Here is a 26,715-nt window from a genome sequence, read left to right on the forward strand (position 1 = left end):
TATCTTTTGTTTGTCTAAAAAGCTGAGGGGGAGAGAGAAAAGTTTTGAATGCGAAGTTTAAACACATTAAATCCACTTTTTTGCATTTGTGGCGGGGAGAACACATCAGTTACCCGGGTTAGCTGTTACTGCTTCATTAAAAGGCAATTTGAAATGTAAAAAAGGGCAGTAACGCCAGCTGAAAGGGTTATTATTGAAATAACTCAGTCACTGACGTAAGTATATTTTCTAATCAAGCAAACACAAGGTAATAAAGGTAAAGGTAAATAAAGGTTTTATATGGTAAAGAGGGACAAACAGAGGAAAGGTTGATGACTTTAGACAGAAAGGTGACGGGTAGCTGCTTGTGTGAATGCAGCAGTGCACGGCAGACATCATGCAAAGACAATGACATGATAATTAAACAGCAAAACTGAAGTTCACACTGCAGCTTTAATCCTCCTGAATAGCTGGAAAGAGGTTGCTTGTGCAGCTTTAAACCAGTAAAAGCTCAAACTAAAAGAACTTAAAAAAACACAAGGCTACAGGGTGGAACAGAGATTATCAAGCCTCTCATGCATTACATGTTGGAGTGCATCCATTAACAACCTTGTATTTTGTCAGAGTATCCAGTATTTCATGCCTTAAAAGGATAGTTTCGATGTTTGAAAGTGTTACAGTATATGAAGTATTATCCACAGGCAGTAGACGGAGGTGGACACATTTTCTTGTATAAAGAGAACTGGACTTTCTCTTCTCAGTCAAATGAATGGAGAGGGAAAATAACTCTAGATTTGGCTTTCAGCAAATAACTCTTAGGACCTAAGGATGTGAATAAGGGCTATAGAACTGTTCCTAATGGGTAGTTGTTAGACATAAAAATAATGTATCCACTTTTTTACAGACATGTCATTCCCAATGTAATGTAGGTCAATGGAAACATGTTTTTTGTCCGAATGACCTCACTGACTGACACGGAAGGGGAAGTACCACTGTTTGGCCACTGGAAAACGTGTTCGCAGAGAAACAGATTGTATTTGCACAGGGCTAAGCAATGTACTGCTGCAGAGGAGGCATCAGCCACCTTCAAAAAAAAGGCCAACCTAATTAATAACATATTTTCAACACTTTACATTGCTGTCAGACAGCCCTTTCTAAGGATAAGCCATCACTCTTTCCAAAGCCATCAGAAACTATTGACAAATAGGTGATTTGACCGTGCAGAACACTCCTTGAGGAAGACAGAGCAAATAACACTGAGTTGAGAGGTAACATTTGGGGGCTGCATGAATTGGAAAAAAATACCTTGTGATTATTTTTGACTTATGTTGCAACTACGATATGATTTGCAATATCACAGGGAATAATCTTTTTTGAAACATTATTCATATTATCATGGATACATATATCTTGTACTTATACTGTAGTCCCATATTTAAAATCGTTGCACACTCCTAGTCAAATTACTCTTAATGGAGTACGGTGGCTTTGAGTAAAGTGGTTCAATATGATAAATATTGTGTAGTTTTAATGAAGCGTGTTTTTCTTTTAGTCGTCTAAAATAAATTTTTCTGCTTCCGTGCTGCTACTGCTGTATGTTCCTATAAAGTACCATATACAGCAGGAAATGCACTGACTATGGATAAGTACCTCATATAACCCCATTTAAAAAACATCCAACTATCTCTGTAAGAAAAATAACATTCTAGACAAGTTTGACCAGATGCTGGTATGAATGTAAACTTGCGAGCTCATCAATTGTCTCATTAATGTTCACGGATTATTCTTCAACATTTGCAGATCATGAACATGTTGTGAACAAACATGCTACAAAACAAAGCAGGAGGCAACACGCCTTATCTGCTGACTAGCTTTCCAGAACATGTGATATGCAAAGCGCCCGCATTAGCAGGAAAGTGGCGTAATGGTTTCTCACAGCTGCCTCTCTCCACACTCTGCTGTGTCATCCCACTTCCTCCATCATTAATTGGCTAGAATGTTAGTCGACGATGAAAAAGAGTGCATGGATAGCGCTGTAAGCAAGGATGCAAGGGTGAGAGCTGTTGACGGCCAAGAAAAACCTCTGAATGTTCCGGTTCAATTATTGAAGGTGCTTCTGAAAGGTTTAGCTGGTGGAGAAAGTGCCAAGCACCGCCTTGATGTATGATGATGACATGGAAGTGGTCAAGTTGAGTGTCATGGGGTGTGTGAGAGGAAATATCTGCTGCATCAGGTGGGGGATTCAAGTCTCCTCTCGCTTACGGTGGCCAACAGGTGCCAAAATATTTCCATTAGGAGAAACGTGCTGCACTTTCAAAAACGGTGCAATAAAAACAACACAAATGTGCCAAAACACATGCAAATAAAGAAACATCTTCACTAACTTGACAAACACGCGCATCGTTTACTAAAATCGTTGCATGAACAAAACGCAGCAAAAAGTTCCAAATGCAACAGAAACGGGGATAATAAAAAGTGATGCACACAGCTGGGGCCGAAGGATTTTTGACATTTGGAGGTAATAAAGTTGGCGAACATGACATATCATTGTCAATGGAAACCTAAAATAACTTTATTTTTGGCTTATTTTAACAATGTGCTTGCATTACAATATTATTGCAAAACTGCTGTAAGCTAGCTGTGTGCGTCACCTTTTAGTGCCCCCGTTTCCATTGTGTTTTGAGCTACAAGCAGCGATTTTAGTAAACGCTGCACTTGTTTCGTCCAATTGGTGAATGTTTTTCTAAATGCTGCGCACATCTTGTCAAGTAGTTGACTTCAAAATGCAGTGCGTTTCTCCTAGTGGAAATGTTTTGGGCCTTTGTAATACATTTGCACTTGTCAGCCACTATATTTGTCGAATGAAAATGACATTCAAACATTTTTAAAAGTGCATATAGCTTCTTTTATCCAGCAAGCCAGACTTACTAAAGAAGCACAGATGAGTCAGGATAGAATAAAAGACCCAAGGTTTTTCACCCCTGAATCCTGCAGCAAGAGGTGGCTATTAAAAATCATTTAATGCTCTCATCATCTGAGGAGCAAGTCCATTTTAATTAGCTGCTGACCTTGTTCATTTTGTACCAAATCAATAACATTTGACATTTAAAAACCTAATTAAAAGAGCTGGATCTCCCAGTTAGGCTGATGTTAACACTTGTGAACTTGGGATGGATGTGCTCTGATTAAACTGTCTCTGCAAGAAATAATGTGTGCTCCATCTATGATAACTCATTAACTTCAGAAAGTAAGGCCTTTAAAAAGGTGCTTAAATTGTTATTCTCTTCAAATGTCACACTGTTCTTCCTCTTTTTTAACATACAGAAAAGAGATACAACATTGATATTCAAAACGTATTCCATTGTGTTTTCTGAAAAGAGTGTCAGACGGAAAACTCATCTTTTTGTTTGCCACAGCCGACGTTAAATTGACCGGACTTCTTACTGGGCATTGATATGACTGCATGCCATCCTAAATTCAGAGCGTCCTAGAATGACTCAAGATGTAGAATTTCTCTTCAGCGTATTCATGCCATGAAAATAGAACATGAACACTTTGTAAGAAGCTTAACTATGAAGTTAAACTGGAGTCGATGAGTGTGTGATCTCATCCCAGTCAGACGACATTTTGCACAAATCAGATACAATTTTGAATTGAGAAAAAATTAAAGTCTCATGTAAGATAAAAAAAAAAAAAACAGTCATATAAATCAGGAAAAGTCCACCTAATCAGGAAACGTCTGAGTCAAAGTAAACCTGTACACGTCAAGTTTCAAGTCAATGAAACAAGTAAAGAAGAGGAGTACAGGTCAAATAACAGGTCACATAAGACAAATAAAAGTCAAGCCTCACATCAAAGGAGACAAGTTAAGTCTTAATTCCAAAAGAAAATTGCAGGTTGATTCCCAAGGCAAAGAAGACAAGTACATTAATAGTCCCAAGTGAAATAATCAAGTCAAGTCTCCAGTCAAAAAAGACAAGACAAAAAAGAAATAAAATGCAAGTTCAAATCAAGTCCAAAGTCAAAGAAAATAAGTATAAGTCTGAGATGGGTCGGAGAAGTGTTGGATCATTCAAGACCTGTTCAATCAAGTCTTCTCTAATTTAATCTTGGTTTCAAATCAATGTAGACAAGTCCAAGTTAAGTCACAAGTCCTTAAGCGTAAGTCAAAGTCAATCGCAGGCCATTTGCAAGTCTTTGAGGTCTATGAAAGATGAGCATTAAAATGATAAGCTGTGAGTTATCAGTTATAACAGTTATCTATGTAAGTGATTCCGATATATTAAACACTCCAGGTTTAAAACTTAGGAATGTAATGTTTTTGCTTTCAGATTTTTAGGAAGCAATATTTGTTAGCGTTGGAGTCTGGCTTGCAATGTGATTGAAGTCTTAAATCTTCAGCTCTTACAATTAACAGACGTGTGAAGGTGACTCAGAAGGTAAGGGGTTGGTGCAGATTGTCTATTGGAGGAGACACTCTTTGATAAATATGACACCACTGCTTGCTCAGCTGACTCTAGGTCTGCAGGTACACAATAGTGTGTTTTGGTGTTACACAATCAGCATAGAGCTCTAGCTGTAGAACAGAAGTCTTATTGCGTTTGATTGTGAATCAAGTCCTGTTGCTTTTTATTGCAGTCCAGTAGCAGTCTCATTGCAGAGGTGTCGCTGTGAGGGGGAAATTGGTGTTGGTGCTCGGAAACTAGAGCCTCTCTGCCTGATGTTCGGGATGGGCAGTGGACTGCCGTGGTTATTATGGCTCTTTAAGTTACAGCAGTCTCTTTGCTCTGACCTGCCGAGCCTCTGGGAGTCGTTGGCCCTTAATTGCATTTGCACAAAAGTAATGGCCTTTTGTAGAAAGAGAATGCCATGGGAAGGATGGTGTGTGTGTGTGTGTGTGTGTGTGTGTGTGTGTGTGTGTGTGTGTGTGTGTGTGTGTGTGTGTGTGCGCGCTGGAAACATATTTTTCACCGCATAACCATGTGGCGAAAAGAGCTGACATACGGATACAGAGACAAAAAGTTGATTATTACACTCTAAAATATGTGTTGACCCTCACCTAAAAAATGACTAACAGTCAAAAATCATCACATTGATTGTTATTTGATCTTTAATACATCCACTAAAAGTGCACCACATCTAAAGAACACCCGTACCTTGTATGCGATGCTGTTGAGGACCTTCATGGCCAGATCTGACACTTCAGGAAAAGGGTCTGCAGCGAGATGTAGCAGCACCCTCCAGATCTGAGTGTAAACACTGTTGAAGGAAACACCTGGAAGAGACAGAAATAAATAAGTTGACGTTTGAAAATCTTTCCGCAAATGAAATTCTGTTTGCAGGTGCAAGTTTTTTTAGACAATACGCACAGAAGATGAATAACCCCACCAGCAAATACATTTAACTCTGGTGCAACCCTGATCACTGCCATCAAAGTTCATTAAAGCAGCAGAGCTAACAGCTAGGTGGTCATGTACAATCATCTCATTAGCATCATGCTAACTGCCACGGTCCATTTTCCTCTCCCGCTGTTGGGTGTGTTGAGGTGGCACAGGGGAAATGACCTCCAATGTCAGGTCATTGACATTATTAATCAACACACACACATAAATACACACACAGGCTACATTTCTGTCACTGTCGTCATGAATACAAATGAACAGTCTCTCCTGTTATTATGTTTCGGCAATTGGCTAATCTTCAGCTTTGACTATAAATGAGCAATGTGAACACGGTCATAATTTCCACAAACCAAAGCCTTTTTAACTATTTAAAGATGAGGCAAATACTTCCATGAATCGGACAATGCAGACATGAAAAGCTATTTTTATACAGCTAAGGTACCATTTTCTTAATTTAATCCAGTTTGTTTACCTACATTATTCTACAGCGGTATCGAATCGTCTAGTATCGTACCACATCATATAGTTTTGTATCAAATCGTATTGTTTTTCTTATCCAATCGTGTAAAATTATAGCGTATAGCGCATAGAATCATACCAAATGTATTGTTATTGGAGATGTTGTATTAAATGAGTCGTATATAGATTAATGTAATAGTATTTATAATGAATACATCTGTATTTGATCTGTTGTATTAGTTAGTGTGATAGGCATTATGAAATGTTTAAATGTTTATTGATTGTTAAGTGTGTAGCTGGCAAATAGCACCTCTTCTCTTTTTAAAATGATTGTATTTTATGCATGGTCCTTCGATAAAGAGATATAATAATAATTGTATCCAATCAAATCTTATCGAATAGTCTTCCATCGTAACAGACCGTACCAAATCGTATCATATAGTTTTGTATTTGACCGTATAGTTCTTTGTGTGAGCAATAACCTCCTTCTCTCCAAAACTCCTCCTTACTTTGGGTTTTTACCTTGTTTCGCAAGTGGTCTCTGCAGTGCACTGAGCTGTCACCTTTCACCCCCACCCTTCTGCTTCCTCCCGCCTCCCCTCAGATCTTCCTAACCATGCAGGTGGTCCTGTAAACCTGGACTCTTATCCCAATTCCTTTTATCATCTCACTGCTTCACTGTCCTTACTCCTCTGTGCGGCTGAAGAATGACTGAAGCCTGGACCCTCTCTCAGCTCAGCCCCCTCTCCAGAGAGTGCTGAGAGGGTTCAATGGTCCCACGCTTCAAAGATAACAGATGAAAGGAGAGGAGGAAGATGGAGGGCTACAGCTGGGGTATGCAGAAGGATACAAAAAGCACTAGAAGAAATCTGAAAAAGGTAAGGAGCTTAGAGGCCAGAAGGAGTAAAAAGGGAATTCAGAAGCGCGTGTGCTGTGAGATTCAGCAGAGCAGGTTCAGAAAGGCTAAAGAAAATCTACAAAGAATGTAAAAAAAGGAAAGAATGAGGAGGAAAGATTGAAAAGAGAAGGAGGGTGAGAGTGACTGAGGAGGAGAGAGCTAGTGACGGAGGTGAAGAGGTGATCAGAGTGTAGCCTGAGGGGCAGGATATGATTAGCGATGGCTAGCGAGCGCTACCTGCTGCAGTAAACAGTTGATACATGTGAAATATGGGTCCTTTTCCATTTAACCACCGTGCTACATTATGGGTGCACACAAATTACCGCTGCATCTCTTCTATAGTCCACATGAGGGGCAGTGACGGCGCACATTACTCACGGCTCCCTGCACCAGGGGCTGTCCTGACTTGACACGAGACCCGTGCACAGTGGTGGATGTGCAGTGGTAAAGACAGTTCAGTTTAAAATAAATGAACCACTGAAGAGGGGTTTATGGCCTCCTTAATTCTGGCAGATTACATAAAATACTTCTAAAACGATTTTAGAGCTGTAAATGGTTGGGGCATAACAAATGAATCAGAACATTTGAAAGCGAAGAGGAAAGGCATGTTTTGAATATATTCTGGAGGGGAAAGTAAGCAGTGCAAGCAGTAGCAATTCATATCTGTGATGCTCTTTAAGTGGTGTCTCAAATAAACTGAGTGGAAGCTTTGGATGTGACAAAATATTAACGTCATTGTAGATACAGAAAATGCTCAGCACGCACTAACTGTATTCGCTTTTATAAATATTTAATGGCACTACATCACGCTTTTATCCAAGGCACTTTTCAATGTGGTCTCTCTTTCACCATTTCCCACAATCGCAATGATGCAGGCCTGACCATCAGGAGCGATGAGGGTTGAGTGTCTTGCTAAAAGCATAGCCTGTACCTAAGTAGTAGACGTAGTCAGCATGATACACTATAAAGACAAAAGTATTGGGACACCCCTCTTAATCATTGAATGCAGGTGTTTCATTCAGTCTCATTGCCACAGGTGTATACAATCAAGCACCTAGCCATGCAGTCTGCCTTTACAAACATTTGTGAAAGAATGGGTTGTTCCAAAGAGCTCACTGAATTCGTATGCGGTGAGTCAGTTCGTGACATTTCTTCTCTCCTAGATATTCAATGATCAAAAGTGTTATTATTGCAAAGTGGAAACGTTTAGGAACCAGAGCAACTCAACCAGGAAGTGGCAGACCAGGTAAAGTTAAAGAGCGGGGTTGCTGAGTGGTGATGCGCAGAGTGCGTAAAAGTGGCCAAAGCTCTGCTGACTCAATAACTGCAGAGTTCCAGCTCTGGCTTTAATATCAGCACCAAACTGTGGAGCTTCATGGGTTTTCATGGCCGAGCAGCTGCATCAAGCCTTACATCACCAAGCACAATGCCAAGCGTCGGATGGAGGGGTGTAAAGCAGGGGTTCCCAAACTTTGCCATGCCAAGGACCCCCATATAGCATTATCCTCTGGCGGGGACCCCCCTGTTGCAATTTTCTTTTTTAATGATGTGTACAAGTGCCTCCCGATGGAACATGCAGTGCATTGCCACTACATTTGGGGCCTTCTGCCTGATCGAAGCTGTCACTCCGCTTTTTTTTGCCTGTCATAGCCCCACTGCCCCATCTGAACACACACCCACACAACGAGACGCTTGAGATGATGTATCTAAAACTTGGAAAATGTCTCTTCATGTGGTCCTACCTTCCAGTGCTTTGCAAAAATAATATTTCCTCAACAAAGTTTTCTTTTGAAATAAATCTGATGTATGCAAGCAATTCTGCGAAATTTGCTACATCCACGCTCTCATCCAGCTGCAGAGTGAAACATTCACTAGCTCTCACTTGCTCCAAAAGCTGAGCAGATTTTCACTCTCAGTAGCGGCAGCTCGATTCTGATTGGCTTGAAGGGCGGTCGTGTGATTCAAAAACAAAAAATATGAAAAGATTGGCATCAAAGGACACAGATTGATAGATATGCAGTTATTAATAACATCTAAAAAAATGTTACTTTAATCTATAATCTAAGCTATAGAGCTGAATGACCTGGTGCAGGAATGTGATTTCACATGCTGATAATATTAAGGAAATATACAGGGGCCATGGTTCTTTAGGAAAGGAAGATGACTTACAAGACTTAAACTAACCCCATCAGTTGGTCAGTGTCACATATCCAGTAAAATATCTTAACATTTACAGGATAGATTGGAACAACATTTGGTATAGTCATTCATGTTCCCAGCAGGATGAATCTTGTTGGTTTTGGTGAGCTTTGACTTCTTATCTAGGATAACAATTGATCAGTTGTTAATACCGAATTACTTAGGGAATTCCATTACTGTAGCTGTACTATTTAGCGCCAATTGGCTAGTTTCAGGCAGCCCTTAAAGGACATGGGAAGTGAGCATGAATTGGGTTCATGATGTTGAACTTGATGATATTATATCTGCTCGGCATTAGCTTATTAGCATTGTGACTGGGTGCATGACAGCATACCAATCAATAAAACCTCCATATGTAATTCACTTCCTAGTAATTGCTAAAAATCACATTTTGAACATCAACCTATTATTCTTCCTCAACCTCTTTTTCATTACAGCCTCACAGAGATACTGGCGTTGCAGTTGCAGTGTAGTAGAGTGTGTATGAATTATAGTAAGAAGGCAAACACAAACAAAGAAATTAAAATACAATCAATAAATCACTGCTGCAACTCTCCACCCGACTCCCACACTGTTCTGTTATCCTGCTGGCTTCCTGCGAGTTAGTGTCCAGCAGCATTTAGCATTTATATTTGCAATTTGTTTTGACGGTACACTACGCAGGCCACTTTACCTCTCAACACTTATTTTTGTTGTTTGCAGTGTTGACTCACAGATGTTATAAAACTGAGAAATTGTGCTGCTGTATACTAAAAACATGAGAAACAAGTTCATACATTTTTAAGGCGAGATGAACAAAAGGCCCAAGGGTGTTGGGGAGAGAACTTCAAACAGAAAAAAGTTAAGCAAATGAGTAAACAAGAAACAAATCCACAAAGACAAGTGAAGTCTTTGTTAAATGAGATATAACAGAAATATAATTGCCAATGGAATTTGATGCTAATTTGCACAGTAGTATATATTTCAGCTTTTTATTTTGGGTCCTAATGCTACTAACACCCTGCTCGGCTCTGCTTGTTTATACATGCAGTACGCGGTGAGGTGGGTTTCGTAAACAAGAGCGCTGGGAGGCTGGGACTCTTTCAGCTGGGGCGGGGGCACAGCCTGGTGGGCGCGGGGCCAACATTTCTTTTAACCTGCTTACACTGGGACCGTGCACCAGCTTTAAGAAGCAGCTTGAAAAAGGTTTAACCCGACATTGACTGCTCAATTGTTCAGATAACAGGGTAATGAGAGCGAGTGCGAGGCTCTTTTTGTTGTTGTTTTCTTCCAAAAAAGTTCATTCCTAAGCTTTTACTCCCATGGTATGTGTATCTTAAAAACAAATTCTACACAAGGTTGAGTTTTATTTTAGATTTGATTAATTCTGGATTAGTTGATAAATCCCAGATTACAAAATGACCTAATGTATCTACCTTTTGTGAAAAGATATATGCAGGAATACACATTTGATTAACTTTGTCTGAAAGAGAAATATCTTTATGGGACATTAAGAGTCCCTATTCTGCTTTTGGGTCCTCCTTTTCCTTCGCTTTGGTGCATGTAAATGGTCTGCAAAGGCATAAATCCCTGTGTTCCCTGCAGAAGGAGTTTCTCTCCCCCCTGCCTGAAACCCCTCCATTGGACTCCTTTGTTTACTTCCGTAATTTAGTGACATCACTATGTGACAATCGCGCTTCTATTGACTAGCGCTCCAACACATTGTACATGAAAAACTAAAGGACGGTACATTTATATAAGGTCTAGACCAGGGGTGGCCAACCCGCGGCTCTTGAGCTGCATGCAGCTCTCGAGCCGCATGCAGCTCTTTGCCTAGTTTCATGCGGCTCTTCAGAATTTTATATGTGTGAGTTTGGGGGAGAGACACTGACTCCTGACTAGTGTTGCACGGTGTACCGATACTTGAAAGGTATACCGCGATACCCTGCCGTTAAACACGTTATGATTCCTCCGTTTCATTAGTATCGGTACTTTAAGAATGACGGGGGAAAGTACTCCGGTGAGAAAGCGCCGTTTTAATAAGAGCCGTGTGTGTTCAGTGCTCTGCTTCCAATCCCTTCACTGCAGCCGTGCCTGCAGTCCCGCCCCTCTCCCTTTCATTTATTGTTCTCATTGTTTAAAAGTTTGTGTTATGGTTCTGGTGAGAAATAAAGCACAATAATTACATTTAAGACTGTTTCCCTTTTTTTAAGAAAAGTATCGAAAAAGAATCGGAATCGCAATTCTTGACTTGGTATCGGTATCGAAACCAAAATGTTGGTATTGTGACAACACTACTCCTGAGAGTTAAACCTGATATTTAGTAGGTCTGTTAAGTATCGAATGCAGATAATTCTGACATAATTTGGCCGGTCAAAGTTGTTTGGGCTCGGATAAAATCGTGTTTAAAAAATATATATATTTATATATATAAATATATATATATATCTTTTAAATATATATATAGCACCAAATTGCAAATAATCTATAACTACTGTCCCTTTTCACATTGGACATGTGCCCTTTTATTAAATAACTAAACGCTTTCATTTTAAGTTGTGAGTTTAGTGTTTTTGACCCTAAGAAACACTGATGCATTAATCAATAACAATAATCCACAGCTTATCTCTCTGCTCCAAAGGATTTAAAAAATATACTGTATATCCCAATGCCACAAAAATGCATCAGTGACGTGATTGAAATCTCGTCTCCAGAAAACAAAAAACTGAAACAAGCGGTATTAGTGACTGTGTGTTTGATGTGGCTTTTTGCAGTAACATAGAAAAAATGTGGCTCTCTTGACCTCTGACTGGTTGGCCACCCCTGTTCTAGACCTATCACGGCCAGCCAACCAATCACACAGAGGGTGAAAAGAGGTGCTGCAGCACAGGCAGTATGAAAAAAATAAAGAGCTTTTTGAACATTAAAGCATGGAGACATGTCCCAGTAGAGACACAAAATACTAATATACACCTGAAAATGAGCAGAATACGTCCTCTTTGAAACAAAATATATTCATGCTTATGAGCGCACCTCCATCCAGGTCTATACAGCTATGTTAAAGTTGATTTTAAAAGCAGTGGAAATGAGCAGTTTCCTGGAAGTCTTTCATGTCGGTAACACTAATGTTATGTAGCATTCATTTAGGGAACAAAGTAAAGAAAAATACATTTCATTATAGTACCTGCACCTTCTTTATGCCAAGTAAAATTCTCCGATCTCTAGAGCTCAATTTACTTTTCCATTACTGCTTGCAAAAACTAGGCCGTGCAAAAGTCACATACTGGGATGTAAAAGTGAGTTTTGAACCTAGAAAATACGAAAAAGAGAAAGAGGGAAAAGGGAACCCCTAGTTTCACTTTCTCCTTTCCCGAGGGGTGGGAGTCAGTTAATGGTTCTCCTGCTCGCATACAAGCTGGCTGTCAGGGCGCATGGTGGAGCCCGCCAATCAGCTGAGAACAAGGGTGAAAGAGCTCAGTGTATGAGGAAAAGCACTCTAAGAGCCTCAGGTGGCTCACAGGGTATATCCCCCCCACTCCTCTATACTGTCCTATACACATCTGCAAACCTTCTTTACACCCGGGCTATTCTTGGCCTGGGAGCCTTTCTTCTCTGTCACCTCCCTTGTTTGAGGTTTCCTCAGCCTGAGGTCTCTACCAGGGCCTGCAATGAATTTGCCTCCTTCACTGACAAAATTCAGAAAATTAGACAAGCAGTCTGTTCCTCCGTATCAGGTACAGCAAAATGTAATCTCCCTGTGTTCACCTAAAGTCAATTCAGACATCATGACACAATTCCTTCTGATAAATGCTAAAGACCTGGAAGACATTATTCAACATCTGAAATCCTCCTCCTGTCGCCTTGATATTATTCCGACAGGATTTTTCAAAACTGTTTTTCATTGCTTGGCCTCAGATCTACTTCATATAGTAAACAAATCTCTCTACTCGGGTGTATTTCCACAGGCCCTGAAAACTACAGTAATCAAACCGCTCCTAAAAAAGCATAACCTAGACGCAACCGTAATGAATAATTACAGGCCAATTTCAACAGTTGAATAATTTCATGTTTTTAACTGACGGTTTTGATTTGTTTCAGTCTGGCTTTCGACCGAACCACAGCACTGAGACTGCTCTTGTTAAGGTCTTCAATGACATCCATTTGAAGACAGACAGTGGCAGAATATAGTGTTAGTATAATTAGATCTCAGCGCTCCCTTTGATACTGTTGACCACAACATATTACTAGACCGTCTTGAAAACTGGGTGGGAGTTTCAGCAACAACTCTAAACTGGTTTAGCTCCTACTTGAAGGACAGAAAAAACGTTGTCTCGATAGGCAACTACACATCAACCATGACAAATATGGCATGCGTGGTTCCTCAAGGCTCCATCTTAGGACCTTTGCTTTTTAATATTTATATGCTACCTCTGGCTGAAATTATTAAAAACAACGATCGAAGCCATCATATCTATGCAGACGACACCCAGATTTATTTTAAAATCACACCAGGAGATTCTCCGATTAGAACACTAAGCAAGTGCATTGAGCACATCACTGACTGGATGACTCAGAACTTTCTCCAACTGAACAAACGAAAAACAGAGATCATTGTTTTTGGAGCAAAGAAGGACTGATTAAAAGTAATCACAGAGCTTCAGTCGGCAGACTACAAAGTAACTCATAAAGCTAGAAATCTGGGTGTAGTGATGGACTCAGACCTGAATTTTAAACTTGTACACATTTCAACAGTTATTACATCTGCATACTATCACCTAAAGAACATATCTAGGATTAAAAAACTAATGTCACAACAGGACTGAGAAAAGCTTGTCTATGCTTTCATATTCAGTAGACTGGACTGCTGCAATAGTGTATTCACAGGGCTGACAACAAATCCATCAGAAAGCTGCAGCTGATACAGAACCCTGCTGCTCGAGTCCTCACTAACATTAGAAGAGTGGATCACATCAGTCTGGATCTGAAATCTTTATACTGGCTTCCAGTCGGCCAAATAATTGATTTTAAAGTTCTATTGCTAGTTTTTGAATCACTAAATGGTTTAGGACCTAAGTATACCAACGACCTCCTGTATAATTATGAATCATCAAGGTGTCTCAGGTCTTCTGGAACGGGTCTGCTCTCGGTTCCGAGAGTAACAACAAAACATGGAGAAGCGGCGTTTAGCTATTATGCCCCCACAATCTGGAACAAACTGCCTGAATCATGCACGTCCGCAGAAACTCTTAGTATTTTCAAATCGAGACTGAAAACATATCTATTTGCCGCTGCTTTTAATTGAACTGCTTGTAATTGAACTGCTCATATTCACACTGCAGTTTGATTTTTATTCATTTATTGTATAACTGTTGTGTTTATCTTATTATCTTTGCCTTTTTAATGCCTGTTGTAAAATGCCATTATATAATGTGTTTTTACTGTATTTATTCTTAAATGTTATTTTATAAAGCACTTTGAATTATTGCGTACTGAAAGGTGCTATATAAATAAACTTGCCTTGCCTTCAGTGCTTTGGTAGCCAAAAAGTTACAGCTCGAGCCACTTGACAATGATGTCTCCGGTAGGATTCTAGATATGGGCCTTTTATGCATGTTAGACCCTAGCCACACGGAGATGATAACGAAAACAAACCGAAGTCGATATAAAAAAAGTCTTCCGTCCACATGCAATCGGCACCAGAAACGTGTCCATCCACACGAGACCGCTCGACCCGCTGTAGTACATATGCCGGGCCTGTAAGTGGCGCTGTACTTCCGCAACAAAATACACCAAAAGCAGCGAATAAAACCCCCGAGCATGGTTGCCCTTCTCTTTATTGGTGGATTTAGCAACATTTAGTTCATGTAGTTCTCCATGTCCACTTGTTGCTGATGGTTGTGGTAGAGGAGCTGTAGATTTTGCACTAACATCTGTAGCATGGTCAGTAGCGTCTGGAGCACAAAAGCAACCCTGTTATCTGCCATTGTTCTTCTTCGTGAAACACAACAGCAGAGGTGGGGAGAGGCAGGGCTCTGGCTGTTTCGGCGGCTGCTGTTTCTCTTTTTCTCCCCCCCCCGAGGCGAGCGTGTGCTCCTGCTGTAAAAGGCAGGTGACCGCACCCACTGCCACTAACTCTGATCCTGGCTCCCGAGCAGGACGTTCTCCCCGGTAGTCCACCAGCAGATGAAAAAGACCCAACTCTCCACCTCTTCCAAGGGACGAGGGAACCGTGCGGTGGGTCTGCTGGAGGCTCCTGCTGGGTGCACTGTCCTGCGAGATACCGGGACCTGGCTCAAAACACTCGGAACACTGTTATTGTTATTGTTATTGCGTCATCATTATCAGGAAGTGATCGTATAGGGCGTACACACGGAGCCGTTTGGCCCCCCAGAGCGTTGCGTCTGCAGATCTACCCACCTTGGGACCCGTTATCGTTATCATTTCTGCGTTTCCCTGTCGGCCTCGTGTGGCCGAACCGTCTATATGATAGAGAACTGTAGTGAATACGACCCATATCGTCTCCGTGTGGCTGCAGCATTATACACTCTTCTTCCCCCCCCCCCCCCACTATTCCAGTTGGCCTTTATGCTTTCCTAGGTCCAAATCATCTTAATAAAACAACTATTATGTTCATGAGCATGGAACACCACAAAAATAAATAAATGCATCTGCACCACCCACAGCCATTGGAACATTATTTTCCCCCAGTCAATTAAAGGGCTACTTCAGCAATTTCTCATTCTACTTTTATACAATTAAGCGACCTACAATAGATAGAAATTCCATACAAATGAAAACAGCAATCCAGTATATGTCCTAGTACAAGTCAAACTCATAGACTGTATCAAATATGGACGTGACACCATCACAGAAACACAATCAAACAATCAGCTGGCTGCAAGCCAAATCTAAGGCCTCACCCGTCACTCAAAGCGACCACGCCCTCAATCAAAGAAAACTTTAAGCCTAAATACAACACGGAGGCGTGTGGTGCAGTGGGTTGTGCGTGGTGTTCGCATCAGGGGGTCACAGGTTCAAACCCCACTGCAGTCAGCATGTCGTTGTTTTCCTGGGCAAGACACTTCACCTCAAATTGCTCCTGTGGGGATTGCCCACAGTATTGAGTATGTAAGTCGCTTTGGATAAAAGCGTCTAACAAGTGAAATGTAATGTAACTTAAAAGGCTAGCTGTAGATTGACAATTAGCTATAGAAACCAAATGTTTTTTTGCATTAGGCTGTAAACATAATATTTTCTACTGTAAAGTTAGGAATGTTAACCACGGGTCAAGTGGCGCGTTCACACCAGAGTACTTTTCCCACAATAGTTAATCAGAACTCAGATATATTTGCGTTCACACCAAAAAGTCCCCTGAACTAAATTAGTTCATCAGAACCATTTTTACCCCCTTTTCAGTCCCTGCTAGAGAGCAGGGACTTTCGTGGGAGAAAAAGGTTCCTATGTCTGATTGGCTGGGCAGATTGCAAACCACGCCCCGTAAAACTCCAACAAAGTTTTGTGAAGCCGCCATTTTATTATCCTCGCATTAGCATTATTAGCATTAGCCCAGCGCAGAAACGCAGAGAGACTAACTTATGGCACCACAAAAGAAAACATGGGAGCGGTGGAGATGAGGAGGTGTCGGCGTTCTGGCGATTTACTCGGAAGGCTTCAGTAAAAGCTGCTGGGAGTCCCAGCAGCTTTTACTGAAGCCAGTCCCCAACTCCGGGGACTTCCGGCCGGGGACTTCGGGTGGCAGTATACGCCGTGAAGTTGTTTGCGGCCTGCCAGTAAACCCAAAGCAGAAGAAGAAGAAGTGACGTCAGCGGCTTAATTTGCCTAATCCATTCCCAGGAACTCATTGCGGTGTGAACGCGATCTGCTTTAGTTTATCAGAACTAAAAGAGTTCCCATGAACTAAGTTCTCATTAACTATTGTGGGAAAAGAACTTGGTGTTAACGCCCCTAAGGACATCAGGGTTGCCTGAAGGACTTGATAAAGTTCCTCCAGAGATAAAGAAGGAATCCGTTTTTATGGGCTGACTAGCCTGTCACATCACCAGTGCATTGACTTTAATTGAGCAAAAGTTGTACGTTGTTTCCCTTAATATAGCAGGGACATGCTATCAAGCTACCTCAATCAGATTACCAGTGCTAATGCTACCATGCTAGGTTTAGTGGTGAAGTACTTTTGTTTAGTTCTCACCTATTAGGGAGTTGAGGGAGGAATAGGAGGAGACCCGTCTCATTTTGTCGATGGTCTCAAAGGAGAGGATGTACTCGTCGTTGTCGGGGCTCCCCAGGGTGCTGCTGGCGCTGCTGCTGGTGCTCAGGTTACCAGGAGAGAAGGCTGCTGGTCCGCCTGAACCAAAGGAAAACACACAACTGTTACCCTCAAATCTGAAATATCACAAGCACCATAACTGTAATACGTGAAAAATAGGAAGAGGCTATCATTTTGTTTAGAAAGCACTTTAACTTCTGTAATAGAGCTGTATAAATAAAGTGTATTACTTTTATTATTGTCGTAAAAATACAATATTTAAATCTACATTTGATAAGGTGTGAGGTGAGTAAACAGATCTTGCAGGCTACATGGCGACACCATAATTTTCCCATTATTTAATTTCAGGCGTCGGGCTCAGTCGTCTCCTGCTGTAACTCTTCTGATCACCAAACATTACTATGGCTCATGAAAACCAATGACGTCATGCGTCCTCACAGCAGGTTCAAACGTGGAAATGGAAATTGGTTATGTGTGGAAATACGATCGGCAGTTATTGAGGATAAACACGGCTGCATACTTGAATAAAGGGAAATTAGAAACCCTGTCAACTGTGGGGTACCAAGTGCCACTGATTTAACCCCACTATGGGCTCACGCATTACTCAGACTGGCAGTGGGAGACAGAAAAGAGTGGGGGGGGCTTCAGCTGTCTGTCTCAGCAGTGACACAACAGGAGGTTAAAGTGACGGCAGGCCATGTGTTCACAAAGCTGTGGACATGGATGAGGATGACACGACGCGGCTGAAATGTTCACTTTACTTGCCGTTAGGATCATTTTAACAGTTATTCTAATTATTAATTGTTATTTAATATTTCAGAAAAAAATAGTTTTATTGTTATTTTCTGATGGTTAAACTTCCTTATTTTCAACATTTCACCAGATATAAGACTTGCAAAAGTGCACTTTCTTGCCGATAGTTATCTTAAAGTCACATGTATTTTGTTTAAATTGTATTATATTTCTTACTTGCGTGTAAAGCCTGTTAACAAGCTGCTCTAACAAAAACATTTAGAATTTGTGATCAATAGATTATGTTTAATTATATTTATTTGTAATGTATTCTATTGTTTCCTGAGCTCCTCCTGACAGCCAGCTGTGTTATAAGATAATATGAGTATGCTTGAAAACAAACGGCTGTGATTGGTTGAATCATTCTGATTCTGGCTCCTACACACGCTTTCTATATTCACCACCTCTGTAAGTGTGTTTGCCAAACTGAGTACCATTCTGATCCATCATGGGGGGGTTTGAAAGGCAAACAAAATGCAACTAAACACCACTGTAACCTAGCAAACTGCAATATCCCTAAACACAATGGCATGTGGCGAATGGAAAAAGTTCTGTCATGGGAAATGAATAATAACCTTTTCATTCATTTTCACAAACTTGATTGTTTGATGTGGATTTAGTTTGAATTACAGAATTGTGAAAAATAAATATTACTTTGTCAATAAATGATTCTCAGTAAGAAATGGTAATTGCTTTGGAGGTGTAAGGCATCTACAGGGAAACCACATGATACTATTTAACAGCTCAGTGAACTGGCCTCAGTAACCATGGTGACGGATGTTCACTGCTCATGGCTCTGTACTTTCTGAACCCATCTCAACAGGCCTGCAGTTCAGCACCACGGACAGCTCCCAGTCCTACAGCAGCTCAGAGCTCTGTGCATCTGCCCGACTTTCTTTTAAATCTATGATTAAATATAATGTGCATGAAGAAAGGCCCGGACACACCAAGCTGACACCAAAGAACTGACACAGATGGAGCCCCGACTATTGCGTCGCCTCACGTCTCCTGCGTTTTGGTCATGTGTCGCACTGGAAAACACTGCAAAGACTTCAGCCGACGGCCAAGAAGCACATACGAAAGAAAGACTCATCCATTGCTTTGTACATTTTGGAACTCCTGTTAAGATCTTACATTTTCTGAAGTGAGAATTAGTAGGAATCTTTTTGGGAAAGGGTCGAAAATCCCTACTTATAAGGGAGCAACATGCTGGAGGCAAACATGTTGATAAAGCTTATTAAAAGACTACATTTCTGGATCAATTCTGGCATTTAGCCATCACACCATATTTGTAAGCCATGGAGGGCAAGGATGATGAGAATGAGTTTCTTGCATGTGAGAGCTGGATTGTAAGAGCTTCAAAAACACCAGGACCTGGGCTGTTATCTGTGCTCAGCTGCTGGTGAAAGCTCTTATTCATGCTTACTGAGTGTCATGGCAATAATAGAATAAAGAGGAAATCCTTTCTGTCACTGAGCTGAGTAAACCTCCTCCTTTGTCTTCAGTCCTCCTACAGATTCAACCAGGGTTTCCGCCAGGGGGGCGTCTTGCCGTCATTTGACGCCCTTATTCAGCTCGGGACGCCCTGAAATCGAGCCAAGGGCGTCCAAAAATATTAATAATTCGAGAGAAGATCGAGAGTTTTTATCACTTGAAATGAAGAAAAGGAAAAAGGACAAGTACATCCCTCTGTTGGAGGGGCAAAGGAGTCTGGTGGGATTATTTTCTGAGTATTGAGGATCGTTTCCCCGACATCGAAGGTGCCTGCTGCAGGACAACACGGAATGTGCGCGATTTGGACGCGATGAGCGGTGCTAGTTGAGCTGCGAGCACCAGAGCCTCGCAGCGGCGAAACTGAGGCTCCGTGGTAAACTGTGGTAACATGAAGAGCCGTTTGGGAGCCGAAACAGCCGGCGCTTTAAGAGAGCCGAGCCAAATGATCCGGCTCACTAACGTAAAAGGACAGTATCTATAAGGGACGGCTCAAGTCAAAATTCAAAACCCCCCCCCCCCCCCCCGCTCTCGGGGTGGACGCCCTCTCAGCCCAGGTCTGGCGGAAACACTGGATTCAACTGAAGTCCGGTAAATCTGATTGATCTCCCAGCACCCCCTCCTACCCTCTTCGTTGAGGTTGAGGTTCTGCAAGCTCTTGTTCAGGTTACGGGCGGTGGTGGCAGCTCTGATGTTGGTGTAGGAGTTGACGGAGCGCAGGCGGGGGATGGCCGGGCTGTCCCTCACTGGAGTCAGGTTCCCGGGCTCTGGGGGGAGAGGAGGAGGAGGAGGGGGGGATTTTACCCAAACACATGAAATCAGTGTGTTCTTGTTAGAAAAATATCACTCGTCACCAGCTTGAGCTTCAATACCAGAATACATGTATTTATTATCCTGGGAAGAATGGAAGTAGTCATCACACACAGAGCATTTGGTACAACTAGTTCCTGAACAGTGTGTCCTTCACATGCTGATATCCAAGAGAGGGAGTCACACAGTCACAAGATAGAAAATACCCGTTTAATCAGTATTCAATGTTTGGTTCAGATTAGCTCCACGTCACAAATGATCATGCTTGTCATATGTCATATATCTCCATAGAGGCTGAATCATCATGTTAATCACATAGCTATCATATGCCTAAAACAGTCCTGATGCTCTTCTAGGTAATCATACATCCTGTCATGTACACAGCTACAGATGGGATACCTTTGTTATCATGTTACTCTCAGATTGGAAGAGGACATTCACTATTTTCCCGACAGTTCTGATAAGAGTAATGTGAGAATAAGAAACATTCACACAATACCCTCTTAACAGTGGCACCAATCTTTTCAATATGCATTATAGGGCAGCATGATTCGGAAATAAATGGTTTCGATTATTTTGACTGCAATATGCTTTACACTACTGGAGGCATTGATCAACTTTTGGGCTGAAAAATACTTTTTCCCATTGACTTATATTGGGGAAAAGATTTCAATAATGTAATTTAATAAACTTGTTACTGACACAGATTCTGTTACTGAAACAAAAATCAATCCTCAAGGTTCAAGGCTTTTATTGGTCATACGTACATAGCTACAGTAGATATCACGATGCTGTTATTTGATGGGGTTTTTGTGCCCCTGACTCTCTTTCGTCATGCTTTAAATGTTGCCCTCTCATTAAATAACTGCCGAAAGCTCACCCCCCATCAGCCTGCAACCAATACTGTGCATCCTGCGATTCAAATATTGCACTTTCGATAAGCTTAGGCGTGTCTTTACACTAACAATGAACAATTTTACTTCTTTATACAGGGACACACCCTTTGATTCACATGCCTTGGTAATGCTCTGAATATATTGGGTTCAAACTCCTTAACCTTAACTATGCGTAGATAAAGGGAACCTTTATGAGGGCACTTTCTGCTAAACTGAGTTTCTTAGTGTGTGAATCTGGGATAGTTATTGTACATACTGTATAACTTTGAAAATTCAATAAGTCATAAAATCAAATAATGAGCAACAATTTAAATTAAATGACGACGTATGTTTAGATTTTGGGCAGATTTTTAGTCCATTGACTTTACATTACAGAAACATTGTTATAAAAAGTGCATAAAAAGACAAGGTAAAGTGTGTGTGTGTGTGTGTGTGTGTGTGTGTGTGTGTGTGTGTGTGTGTGTGTGTGTGTGTGTGTGTGTGTGTGTGTGTGTGTGTGTGTGTGTGTGTGTGTGTGTGTGTGGGGGGGGGTACCTGCAGTGTTGGCTGGTGAAGGCACTGTGTAGTTCTTCTCCTCCTCGATGAACTGCAGGGCCACGGTACAGAAGTTGCTCTCATACTGGACCACCAGGTGACTCAGCGCCACCACCAACTCCTGCACACACACATGGGGAGAAAGATAAACATAAGGATCACTCCTACTGATTGTAACTTCTTAAACTTTAACTTCTTGATATCTTTGAGCCAAGCAGGATTGTTCATAGTAGTCCTTACTTCCAAAAATGTTGAAACCTTAGTTTCTACTTAAAAATATATCATATCAACATCCGTTTGATTCTATAACATGTTCTGTGAGAGAGTTTTGAGCGTCAGTGACCTTGCGAACCACCGGGCTGCCATCGTTGGTCAGCTGGGCCAGCATCATCACCACGTTGTGGTCGATGGTGGTGGAGTGGTCCGTCCGCTCACCAGAGTTCCCCACAAACGTCCCGAGAGCAAAGACGGCCGCACACCTCACCTGCACACACACACACACACACACACACACACACACACACACACACACACACACACACACACACACACACACACACACACACACACACACACACACACACACACACACACACACACACACACACACACACACACACACACACACACACACACACACACACACACACACACACACACACACACACACACACTGTATTATTGTAGGTTAACCCGGAGAATAGCTTTGCATGGGCTCCCTCAACAAAAATCAGTGGGCTTTTTCAATTGGATTTTAGAATATTCCAGAAAAATAAGCTTTGTGCCTAACATGTTTATGAGATTTACACATTTTGTTAAGCAGGATAATCACACATATAAGTAAAAAGATAAAGTTAGGCTATAAACAAATTACATCAAGGAAGCTAATGTTCAGCGTGATGACGTTTAGCAGTCGTATTTACTCACTTTTTGGCACTGTTTTTATGACACAGAAGCTTTGGACATTCACAAACGGGGTAATTACTGAAGTATTTTACGTCGTAGAAAAATAAAGTACAATCAGTATGAAACCCACTCTAGAATAACAGTGCTCCAGTGAGCTGCTTTTTGACACTATAACTCATTAGTTTCTCCACACGCTTTGTTGGACGTTTAATTCAAACTTGCCATCAAACAGGAGGAATTTTGCCTGATGAATTGGATTCACAAACTGAACTAATCTCAACCAGCACAATATCTAATATTTGTTAGTTGTATCAATATAATTTGTTTTAGTTTTTGTGTGCAGGCATCAAGATGTTTTTAATCTGGTGAAGCAGCTTTAGACATTCTAAAGCACACAGATGTTGCTTTGATGCGGCGCGGTTTTCCGGGGTATGGACATCGAAATAGTTCCAAATATTGTCATTTGGGCGTTGGACCTCATTCACTTCACACATTACGGCGCATCGATTAGTTCCAGAGGTAAGTTGCTGAAATATCAAACTCTTTTGAATTGCCAACTGTCTATATTGTCTCAGAGGCCCTTTATGATGCTTATACTGGTCTTCATTTGCATATGCACAGCGTAATTATCTATATTTTATCTTGGTTGTTACAACCAATTTTGCTAGCATTGCCTGCTAGTTAGCTAGCGCGACTTCGTCAGCTTTGAAGGTAAGATTTCAGTAATGAATCGCTAGCAGCTTAGATATCAATGATGCAGGGTAACTAACAAGCAGGATTTAGATTGATTATGTGTTTTTTTTGTTATTTTGGCTTTTATCTGCTGAACCTGACCGTGTCAGCCATCCTTAGACGGCTTTTTCTGTATGATATGACTTAACTGCTAGCACTAGTAGAAATGAGGTGGCGTTTGTGATAAATATTTCATTTAATATTTAATTGAATTTTGGGATATACTAACATTTCATTATGTGACATGTTGACTGTACTTAGTTGTTTTTTTTGTACTGTTTTGTGTTAACTCATCTGTACTGTACAACTAGCCTAGCGCTACTTTTTAATGCTTGATGGCATGCTAGGATAGATTCCTTTGTATTGTAATATACACACTAGTTTAATGATTGTTCTTCAAAGGTATTATTCAGTCTTAAAAAAATCATAGCCTACTAAACAGGCTACTCTACAGCAGTGAATGAAGGATGAGACTAAAACATGGTCATGCATCCAAAATGTTTATTTTTAACAAAATAATAAGCACTTTTTTATTCAGCCTCATATGTCAGCCATGGCTGTTGCTGCTGCTGCTGCTGCTGCTGGCGGAGGTGACAGCGCGCAGTGCATATTGGAACTCTACAGGTGTTGGGACAGAGTTCCTCAGACGAATGGACGAAAATGTGTTTTCCAGGCAGTCTTGAGTGAAGCGGCTTGTGAGAACAAATTTGTGCCCTTGTCTCAACAGGTCATGCTGGACCTCCAGGACTGTTGTTGTGGCCATCACCAGTCCTGTCTGGACTGGTTTCCAGCTGCCCTTGGGACCGACCTTCAGGCCCCGAAACATTTTTTTTTTTTTTGTAAATAGTTGCTTACCCTAACCCTTTTTTGTAAATAGTATTGCTTTTTTATAAATAGTTGCTTTTTTGTAAATAGTTGTTTGTAAATCTTTTTAAAGTTTTTTTTATATATATTTACCATTCAATAACGCAATCGCTGCTGTCTGTCTGTGACAGTCGCAGTTTGATCTCAGTGTGTCTTATAAACTGTAGGGGCAGGGCAAAAGCTTAAGACATGTAGTTTAGAATGAAATGAAAGATCTATGTAGAGATGTCCCAATCCGATCACGTGATCGGGGATCGGAGCCGATCACGTGATTTTCAAAAGATTGGAATCGGGAGAAAAAGAATCGGGGATCGGGTTTTTTATTTTTTTTAATAATTTTTTTTAAATGTTGTATTCAATGTTACAAAACAAAAAGGACCATGTTCAAGTCTTAAAGTCATCCTGAGGCCTTAGTTTTGGTTTCAAATTACAGAACATCATGTATGTGTTGCTTTTTTGGGGCTTGTTTTCATAGACCTGGTTGCTTATTTCTCTCAAATCTGGCAACAGAGTGGGCAGGGCGCAGTGTCTAATTGTAGCAGTAAGCTAACGAGTACTGAAAGCTTTATTTTGTTTTGATCCAATGCTGCACAACTGAACTGATCCAATGCTGCTGTGAAAGAAAGAAGCTATATCCATGTTGGATAGAATATCCAATTTAAATAAAAAAATAACCTTAGGGGACAACTTCAATGCTTTTTTTTCTCTTAATGCATTGCATAAAGATCGGATCGGGAAAAATCGGCATCGGCAAATTGTCAAAATCAAATGATCGGAATCGGATCGGGAGCAAAAAAAGGTGATCGGGACATCCCTATGATGCATGTGTATTATCCTCGCAACTACAGTCATTAAATGTCCACTTTTGTGTAAGGTTTGAGGGTGTGGTTCTGCAAGCCTCATTTGCAGATTCACCTGTCGCGGCGCGCCCAGAGGCTTTTTAGTGGGCGCTTCACCGGGATGCCAGGGTTGGTTCTCACGGGAGGAGGAATCGTATGTGTGGTGAATTCTCACCACACACAATATTCAGCAGGATATTTAAGTTTCTATATATGTTAAAATGCAACGGGGGAAGTAACTGAAAGTAACCTTACGTGGATATTGCATCGATCAACCTCGAAGCACGTCTCCCTGGAGAGGACGCGCACAGTGAGAGAGATTCTCTCCAACACAGGATGAGATCGCTCCTTTGTGCCACGCCGATCATCGTGTTTTCCTTTTTTGTGGATTATAGCCTGAAAAGGCCTACAAACATTTCTGTTTTTGCCGCCGACGGGCGCAGGAGCAACAGCCTTTTTTTTGTATCAATGAACTACACTATGGCCTGGATTAGGCAGTAAAGACAATTTCAATGTATCGCGAGTGGACTTTTTGTTGGGTTTTATTTGTTTTGTTTGGCTCGAAAAACTGTGAATACATTTGAATAACGCAGAAAACCTGTCTTTGTTTATTTTGTTAATGTGTGCATATAGACTTTAGTTGATACATTTCCGTGGGGAATATTTTGTGGGAAGAGCAGATTATCCGTGTATTATTTCTGTTTACCTTTTATAATATTTAATTCAAGAACCCCTTGTGCGTTTAATTAACACAACTATTTTTAGATAGTTGATCGTTACATGTCTGTCCCATAGAAGAACATGACAGCGCAGCGCAACTATACTACGGACGTGACTGCCCTGGCAGTGACATCAACATAGCCTGCTTGTGCTACCACACTTTCCCCTCAAAATATCGTTAAATAACGAAACTTGGAAATAGTGCCAATCCATACAAAGTGTAACCACATCATGTACATATGAAAGCAATCTTTAAAAAATAACAGCGTTGGTTTAACCTATGACTATTTTGACCATGTTCGTGCTGTTTTTGCCATAGAGAAGCATTGCCCTGGAAGTGCGTTTTGAACTATCCCGGCATACATAAACCACGTGACCGGCTGGCGGCGACATCAAAGAGTGTCGTAACTCTTTCTCTCTAGGGCTCTGACCACTCCGCCAACGTCACCCCCGTCACGCGGCCAGATGAGAATGTCTGGCGGGCCGGATGTGGCCCGCGGGCCGCCAGTTGATGGTCACTGGTCTATACTGTAGCCGCCTATTCTAGGCAGAATGAATACTGCAGCATTCCTTTAGACTTCATTCAACTCCATCTCATCTTTTCTTCTGTGACAAATATATTGTTTAAAAATACTTTTTTTATGAACAGTATCCTGTTAACTTATTTAGGTATATTTAAATTATATTATTTAAGTAACAAAACAACAAAGAAAAAGCTCCCAGTCTGGACCTAACTTTTAAATGTATATAGGAGGGTCCACCACATTGAGGGCTGTTCCAAACCAACGAGTGTGGAGCGGTGTGGAGGGGGAGTGGGCTATCAAGCCCTCAAACAGCGAGTCTGCAGCGGTGCTGACTTGAGACCGGTCTCTACCTGACCGGAGTCACGCTGTGTGTGTCCGTCAGGAAATAAGCTGTTTTCAAGTAGTTC

At 41.2% G+C, this 26,715-nt stretch overlaps 1 protein-coding gene across 1 annotated transcript in view; it reads right to left on the minus strand.

Moving 5' to 3' along the window:
* Nucleotides 1–26,715, minus strand: part of rptor (regulatory associated protein of MTOR, complex 1) — a 259,618-nt gene that overhangs the window by 45,210 nt on the left and 187,693 nt on the right. The window contains exons 9-13 of the mRNA XM_079649716.1: nucleotides 22,067–22,207; nucleotides 21,724–21,844; nucleotides 20,110–20,250; nucleotides 17,123–17,278; nucleotides 5,136–5,254 (exon numbers count right to left, since the gene is read on the minus strand). Of these exons, the coding sequence (XP_079505842.1) occupies nucleotides 5,136–5,254; nucleotides 17,123–17,278; nucleotides 20,110–20,250; nucleotides 21,724–21,844; nucleotides 22,067–22,207 (678 nt within the window). The remainder of the gene's footprint in view (nucleotides 1–5,135; nucleotides 5,255–17,122; nucleotides 17,279–20,109; nucleotides 20,251–21,723; nucleotides 21,845–22,066; nucleotides 22,208–26,715) is intronic.

The sequence above is a fragment of the Notothenia rossii genome (assembly GCF_949606895.1).
Source record: "Notothenia rossii genome assembly, chromosome: 1".
NCBI classification, from domain to species: domain Eukaryota; kingdom Metazoa; phylum Chordata; class Actinopteri; order Perciformes; family Nototheniidae; genus Notothenia; species Notothenia rossii.